The following is an 8,657-nucleotide window of genomic DNA, read 5'->3' as shown; positions in this document are numbered from 1 at the left end:
TGGACCCAACACCGACCCTTGCAGTACACCACTGGTAACTGGACTCCAGGATGAACATTTCCCATCAACCACCACCCTTTGTCTTCTTTCAGCAAGCCAATTACTGATCCAAACTGCTATATCTCCCACAATCCCATTTCTCCGCATTTTGTACAATAGCCTACTGTGGGGAACCTTATCGAATGCCTTTGCTGAAATCCATATACACCACACCAACCGGTTTACTCTCATCTACCTGTCTAGTCACCTTCTCAAAGAACTCAATAAGGTTTGTGATGCATGACCTACTCTTCATAAAACCGTGCTGACTATCCCTAATCAAATTATTCTTTTCTAGATGATTATAAATCCTATCTCTTATGACCTTTTCCAACACTTTACCTTCTTCTGATTTCTCTCACAAACACATTCTAATTTAGGTAGTGGGATTGAAAAAAATAATGTCTGGAACTCATAAAAGTGATTTACACAGTGTTGATTGGAACCAGTTTTGATTGGAAATGGAAGAGAGTGGGATTCAAACCTCCAGGTGCCTAGTTCTACATCAGTGAACATGAGTATCCTATTGGATCAACCATGATCATTTTGTCCACCTTCTAATTAAGAAGCGATGAAAATCTTCATTTTGTATCTGCACTATTTAATATGCTATTTGAGTTGAGGTGATCATTAGCTATTCCAGTTCAGACTATTACAAGAGTTTAATGAGGCTAAACTAAGAAAGCTGCAATTCCTGTGAAATGAATAAATATCAGAATAAATAGTTAAGATAGGGTACAGAAATTCAAAATGGTTTTTTATACATAATGGTGGTTTACTTTCCTGAAAGTATTGGCTTGAACACTTACTTTTTCATCTCTTCTTCTGATAAAGTGTTGAAAGATCTCACTGTGGGAGATAATAGGGTGACGCGATATGCGGTTAATCCAGGCCTGTAAGCCAGCCATACGAGCCTGCACAAAGTCATCACTGTACCTCCCTGCAGATGGAAATCAATCAAAAGAAAACCAAAATACAGCACACAGCAAATCTATGGATTGGCAATTAATTATTTATAAAAACAGAATCACAGCACAGAACAAGGCTCTTTTGCCTACCCTGGTTTTACTGAGTCTTTGGAAGAGTTTTTTTAAACCAATTTTAAGTTAGTGTTCTGTACCATATCTGTGTAACTGTTTTCCTTTAACAGTACTTATCCAACTCTCTTTTGAATTTGACTATGGGGTGGATTCTTACCGTTTTTTTGGGCTAAATGTGAGTCACGCCAAGTTTGGTGAAATGCAGAGTTTGCTGCGAGACCCAGTGAGTTTTCTCATTGTATCTTACCAATTACTGTTAGAGCTCTCTCAGTGAGAATCACATCCTATTTCTGCCCCATTTTATCATACACTGTTCCCACAGCAATTCGCAACTCACAGATCTCAGCAAAGGCAGTCTCTGATACCAGTCAAGGCCCTGCTCACAGCAGTCAGAGTCATGGCCCTCTGCTGATCAGGATTGAGGAGCTGAATAATGGGCAGCAGACCATGCATCTTTACTCGTTCTGCCCTACTGTGGACTGCTTTGCTCATGGAATGAAAGAAAGGTGTTATGGAAGGTGAAAGTGAACTGCACAGCTATTATTATTAGTTCAAATGGGAAGATTTCCCCAGAGAATGAATAGGCAGTACAGAGGGTGTGCAGGCTTGGTGGTTAGGGGACTTGGGGTGAGTGAGGTTTCATGGGGAAGATGTTGCATGGAATAATGACACGAGCCTTAGAGGAAGGTGTTTGCAGTAGCAAAGCATTACTGGGCATTCTTCCAAATGGCTGACACTGCTCTGACCTTGGTGGCAACCAGTCTGACATGGTCTAGTATTGTGGTCTCCTCTGCTGGTATGGGATGGCAAGTGCCACATGTGTTGCACCACCTTATTCAACAGGATCGCAATGTCCCTGCCTGCAAAACCAGGGCACAGTTTTCTCCTGTCTGCCATTTCTGGGGCAAACATCAGGAACGTGTAGGGCATTTCCTGATGGAGAGTGCCAAGCCAGTTGCACAGTGGCCTTGCAAATATGGCACCAGGGATGCCAGTTTACAATGTCCTTCACCACTCCTTCGGCCTAAGTGCCCGATTTCTCCCTGCTCCTCACACTCACTCTGCTACTACACTCACCTTCCTCCAGGGGTCATGCTCTGTCACTGTCACTGCAACATCTTCCCCACATAACCTCACTTACCCCAACCCCCATTACCACCAACCCTGCAAACGCACTGTGCTGCCTATTCACTCTCTGGACCTCAACCAACAATGATAGCTGTGCAATTCACTTGCATCTTATATAATACCTGTCTTTCTCTCATTCCATAAGCAAAGCAGTCCACAATAAGGCAGAATGAGTCAAGACACATGGTGCGCTGGTATTATTTGGCTTCTCACTCTAGATGAGCAGAGGGTTCTGAGACTGACTGCCGTGAGCAGGGCCTTGACTGGTATTGAAGGCTGCCTTTGAATTACTGAGCTGGGAACTCCCTGGGGAAAGACTGTCGGGACTTGATTGAAGCCTGCTGGCAATTGTGTCCAGCTTCCTGGCTTTGTGTCTACACTGAAAATGTGTTGCTGGAAAAACGCAGCAGGTCAGGCAGCATCCAGGGAACAGGAGAATCGACGTTTCGGGCATAAGCCCTTCTTCAGGAATCCTGAAGAAGGGCTTATGCCCGAAACGTCGATTCTCCTGTTCCCTGGTTGCTGGCTGACCTGCTGCGCTTTTCCAGCAACACATTTTCAGCTCTGATCTCCAGCATCTGCAGTCCTCACTTTCTCCTTTGTGTCTACACTAAATGGCATGACAAGAGAGTTATTGCATAACCCAGATATCTCTGCCTGAGTGGGAATGGGACCAAATTGCAAGAGGAGATAATGCAGGAATGTTGTGAGCATCCAGGCCGAGTTAGTGAATGTGCACTAGAATAGTAAGCAACAAGCCTCAAGATGCAGCCTTGTCCAGTCCAGAGCTGTCCCACTGAGACTAACGTATTTGCTGCAGTTTTGCAATGATAGTTGCTAGTTCAGCCCGATGTAAATCACTGAAATGCAGCAGAATCTGATAAGGCGTATCAAAATATTGAGATGACTTAATTTTTTTTTCCCTATCTAGTTGTCCAATCAACCTAAACCACACTCAGCTCATGTATTGAAAGGCCAGGAAGATGGATTCAGAGAATGTTGCAGCACAGAAAGGATCCATTTAGTCTGGAATAACCATTCTGGTTCTTTGAAAGAGCAGCCAATTAGTCAATTCCCCCATCAGATTATTCCCCTTCAAGTGTATATCCAACTCTTTTTTTGTAAGTTACCATTGAACCTGCACCATTCATTCAAACAGTACGAGGCACATTATAGTAACTCAATGTATAGGAAAATATTTTCATTATTGCCCTCCCTTCTCAGCACAGTCCGTGGCCAATTATTTTCTTTCTGTGTCCTCTTCCTTTCACTGGAAATCATTTCTTCCTGTTTGCCTTCATAACACCTCCATTAAATCAATCTGTAACATCTCTGCTTTAAGGGAGAACAATTCCGCCTTTGCTACTACTTGTACATAATGGAGACCAACATTTCTGGTTCATTCTCTTAAATATCATCGGAATCACCTTCAAGGCTTTGACATCTTCATTAAAGTATAATCCAAGAACTGAAACAAAGAACAGTTGAGGCTGAACCAGTGTTTTATAAAGGTTGAGCATGACTTTCTTCCTTTCATTCCTTATGCCTCTATTTATAAAGCCAGGGGGGTTCCATGTGTTATTTTCAGAGCTGATCAACTACTTTCACTGCCTTTAAAGATGAATGCACATAAATCCATCATCCCACAACCTCTCTAATTGAAACTATACAATTTGGTTTATACCGGCTCCCTAGTTATTCTGAAATCTATCAACAAAAGGAACAGCGATATATTTTCATGTCAGCATAATGAGTGACATGAAAGAGAACTTGCAGGCGGGTGGTGGTCTCCTGTCTCTGCTCCGCTTGTTCTTCTAGATGGTAGTGGTTCTATGTTTGGAAGGTACTATCTAAGGAGCCTTGGTGAAGTTCTGCAGTGCTTCTTGTAGACGGTGCACATGACTAATACAGAGCATTGCAATGGAAGGAGCTGATGTTTGTAGATGCAGTGCCAATCCAGTGATTTGCTTTGTCCTGGATGGTAACAAGCTTCCAGATTGTTGTTGGAGCTGCACTCATCCAGGCAAGTCTGAAGTATTCTGTCACACTCCTGACTTGTCCCTTATGGACAGGCTGGGGGGAGGCTGGGTGTCCATTACCCATTGCAGTATTCAGAGCCTCTGATCTATTCTTGTAGCCATTCTTGCTCATATGGCTAGTCCAGTTCAGATTCTGGTCACAAGATTTTTATGATGGGCGATTTAGTCATGGTAATGCCACAGAACGTCAAGGGATAATGATTTGATTTTCTTTTATTGAAATTGTCATTGCCTGCCACTTATGGGAGGTGAATGTTACTTATGACTGGTCATCCCAAGCCTGGCTATTGTCCAGATCTTGCTGTATTTGAACATGAACTGCATCAATATCTGAGGAGTCATAATGGCGCTGAACATTGTGCAAAATCATGAGTAAACATTCCCACTTCCGACCTTATGACAGCAGAAAGGTCATTGACGATTCAGCTGAAGATGATACTTGCCACGTACCTACCCAAACCTGGATATTGTCCTGGCCTTGCTGCATTTGGACATGGACTGCTTCAGTATCTGAGTGGCCGTGGATGCTGCTGAACATTATGCATTTGTCGGCGAACATCCCTACTTCTGGTCTTATGATGGAGGGAAAGTCGTTGATGAAGCAGCTGAAGATGATTGCGCCTAACACACTACCCTGATGAACTCATGCAGAGATTTCCTGGAGCTATGATGATTGACCTCCAAAAACCACAACTATCTTGCCATATGTTACATATGACTCGAACAAATGGAGAACCCCCTAACCAATACCCATTAAATTCCAGTTTTGCTGGAGGTCCATGATATCAAATACAGTCAAATGAGTTTCTTAATGTCAGGGGCTGTCACTCTATGGAATTCAGCTCTTTTGTCAATGCATGAACCAAGGCTGTAATGAGGTCAGGAACAGAATGACCTTGGCAGAACCCAAACTGAGCATCACTGAGCAGGTCATTGCTGAGCAGTTGCTGCTTGATAGCACTGTTGATGACACCTTCTATCACATTACTGATGAGCGAGAGTAGACTGACAGGGTGATAACTGGCCGGGTTGGATTTGTGCTGCTTTTTGTGTATAGGACATACCTGTGCAATTTTCCACATTGTCGGGTAGATGCCAGTGTTGTAACTCTACTGGAACAGCTTGGCTCAGAGAGCAGCAAGTTCTGGAGCAGAAATCATCAGTACTTTTGCCAGAATGTTGTCTTAGCCCATAGCCTTTTCAGTATCTCAAAGTGAATAAAATTGACTGAAGACTGGCATCTGTGATGCGGGTGTTCTCAGAGAAGGCTGAGATGAATCATCCACTCAGCATTTCTGGCTGAAGATTGTTGCAAATACTTCAACCTTACTTTTTCCACTGATGTACTGGGCTTTCCCATCATTGAGGATGCAGATATTTGTAGAACCTCATGATCCAGTGAGTTGCTGACTGAATGTAGCAAAACTGTAGAGCTCGCATGTGATCCATTGGTTGTAGAATTGCTTCGCTATGCTTATCTCTTGTTGCTTATGTTGTTTGGCACCAAGTAGCCCTATTTCATAGCTTTACCAGGTTGACATTTCATTTTAGGTAGGCCTGTTGCTGCTTCTGATGTGTTCTGCACTCTTCATTGAAAGAGATGATCCCCTGGCTTGATCGTAATAGTATTTTGGGGGATATGCCATGCGACGAGGTTGCAGATTGTGTTGGAATACCATTCTGATGCTGTTGATTGCCACATGCCTTAAGCATATCCAGTTTGACTTGCGATATCTGCTTTAGGTCTATCCCATTTAGTATTGTGATAATGAAGGGTATCCTCAACGTGCAGACAGGACTTTAACTCCATAAAGACTGTGCAGTAGTCACTCTTACTGATTCTATCATGCACAATGCATTTTCAGCAGGTACATAGGTGAGGAAGAGGTCAAGTATGTTTTTTTCTCACTGTTGCTGCAGACCTAGTCCAAAAGCAATATCAGCTCGGACTCAACCAACACAATCAGTAGTGCTGCTGCTGAGCTGTTCTGGTGATGGGCATTCTGTCTCTTTGCCAACCTCAGTGCTTCCTCCAAGCGGTCTTCAACATGGAAGAGTACTGATTCATCAGCTGAGGGAGAATGATACTTCAGTAAACAGCAGGAGGTTTCCTTGCTCAAGTTTGACATGAGAGATGAAGTTTGAAGTCAATGTTGAGGACTCCGAGGGAAACTCCCTCCTGACTGTTTACCAGCATGCCATTACTTCTGCTGTGTCTGTCTTGCTGGTAGGACAGTGCATACTCAGGGGTTGTGATTGTAGTGTCTGGGACATTTTGTAATATCTGATTTGGAGAGTATGATGACGCCAGGTTGTTGCTTGACTAACCTGTGTGATAACCGCCCCACTAGATCCCAAATGTTAGTAGGGAAGATTTTGCAGGTTTGACAGGGCTGAGTTTGCCATTGTTTTTCTGGTGTCAAGGTTAGTACCAAATGGTCTATTTGGTTTCATTCATTTTTTAAGCCTTTTTCATGATTGATACGACTGAGTGCCTTGCTAGGCCATTTCAGCAGGCAATTTAGACTCACCCCATGCTGCAGGTCAGGAGTGACATGGAAGTCAGACCAAGCAAAGATGTCAGTTTTTGTTCTCTAAACCACATTAGTAATCCAGATGAGTTTTTACAGCAATTGACAATGGTTTTATTGTCACTATTAGACTTTTAATTCCAGATTGCACTGAAATCAAATTCCACTATTTGCCATGGTGGAATGGAAATCCAGAACATTATCTGGGTGTCTGGTTTACTAGTCAGTAATAATACTAAATCTCCCAATCTATTTCTTCTTTAAATTCTCTACTCCTCCTCGCTGTTTATGACATTATTAATATAATTCATTCAAATATTCAGGGAATGTTTGGGGGATATTTTACAAATACAAAAATGCCACTATTCACTACTGAGTGAAACATTCTAATAATGGCTTCATACAGTAATAAGGGATTATCATGACAAAGAAAAAATATAACGATCTGTGGTGAGTTTCATGAGAATTCATCACTGTGCCATTTCATTAGGTCTCAAAGTTGATTATTCCCAAGTTAGTAGTTGAGTGGAAAAGAAGTCGTGCTCTGCACTAAAAACAAAGTAAAATATCTAACAGTAAATGATTATAGAGATTACTGAGGAAAAATTATAAATGCTACACAGAACAAAGATTTCCAAATTGCTGTGGTTGTGAACATAGTATTCTCAGCTGTGCAATAGTTCAGCAGCTGATGCTGAAGACAGAGTATCAATGAACATTCTGGAATTGTGTTTCTTCAGAACCTTTCCTTAGGAACTTAAAACTGTGGAGGCGATAGTCCATTCTAGGATAGATGGTTCTGTATTTATGGAAGACCAATTTAGATAATTTGTTCTAATAAAACTAAGGACTGAGGATGCTAGAGATCTGAAAACAAACAAATAGCAAATATCAAATTATATAAAAATAATCAAAAGCAGAAATCTCAGCAGATCTGGTAGTGAGGGAAAATAGTTTTAACATTTCAAATCCATAGACACTTTTTCAGAACAATCATTGGACTTAAAACATTACCGCTGTTTTCCCTCCACTGCCAGACCTGTGGAGATTCTCCATGTTTTCTGTTTTTGTTTGTTTGTAGATAAACTGCTGCTTGCTACTTGAGTAAACTAGCATTTTTTCAACAGGGACAGTTAAAATAGGCAGCACTTTGTAAACCTATGTAGAGTGAGTAGCATCACTAGTTTTTGGAGAGGAATTTTAAATATCCATTAAAATTTTCACTTTTTGCTTATAACAGAAAACATCTTTAATTAAAATAAGGGGTATGATAAATACAAAGGCAAAACTGTGTGACAGATGGGAGATCAGAACGCTAGTATGTCATAAAATTCCAAAGAACTATACATACTTGAAGTATAGAAATTGGCCATTCAAATAGAGTCAGAGAGTCATAGAGATGTACTGCACGGAAACAGACCCTTCGGTCCAACTCGTCCATGCTGACCAGATATCTCAACCCAATCTAGTCCCACCTGCCAGCACCTGGCCCATATCCCTCCAAACTCTTCCTATTCATATACCCATCCAGATGCCTTTTACATGTTGCAATTGTACCAGCCTCCTCTAGCACTCCACTTCCCCTAGCAGCTCATTCCATACACGTACCACCCTCTGAGTGAAAAAGTTGCCCTTTAGGTCTCTTTTATATTTTTCCGCTCTCACCCGAAACCTATGCCCTCTAGCTATGGACTCCCCCAACCCAGGGAAAAGACTTTGCTGAGGGGTGACCTTATAGAGGGTTACAAAATTATGAGGGGCATGGATAGGATAAATAGACAAAGTCTTTTCCCTGGGGTCGGGGAGTCCAGAACTAGAGGGCGTAGGTTTAGGGTGAGAGGGGAAAGATATAAAAGAGACCCAAGGGGCAACTTTTTCAC

The 8,657-nt window shown here is 42.1% G+C and overlaps 1 protein-coding gene across 4 annotated transcripts in view; it reads right to left on the bottom strand.

Moving 5' to 3' along the window:
- LOC122555374 (sorting nexin-9-like) overlaps positions 1-8,657 on the bottom strand; it is a 96,148-nt gene that overhangs the window by 22,720 nt on the left and 64,771 nt on the right. For all 4 annotated transcript variants that reach the window (XM_043701320.1, XM_043701321.1, XM_043701322.1 and 1 more), the window contains one exon: positions 849-979. In XM_043701320.1, the coding sequence (XP_043557255.1) occupies positions 849-979 (131 nt within the window). The remainder of the gene's footprint in view (positions 1-848; positions 980-8,657) is intronic.

This window comes from Chiloscyllium plagiosum, chromosome 12, assembly GCF_004010195.1.
Source record: "Chiloscyllium plagiosum isolate BGI_BamShark_2017 chromosome 12, ASM401019v2, whole genome shotgun sequence".
In the NCBI taxonomy this organism is placed as follows: domain Eukaryota; kingdom Metazoa; phylum Chordata; class Chondrichthyes; order Orectolobiformes; family Hemiscylliidae; genus Chiloscyllium; species Chiloscyllium plagiosum.
This window is presented reverse-complemented; position numbering and strand designations above follow the sequence as displayed.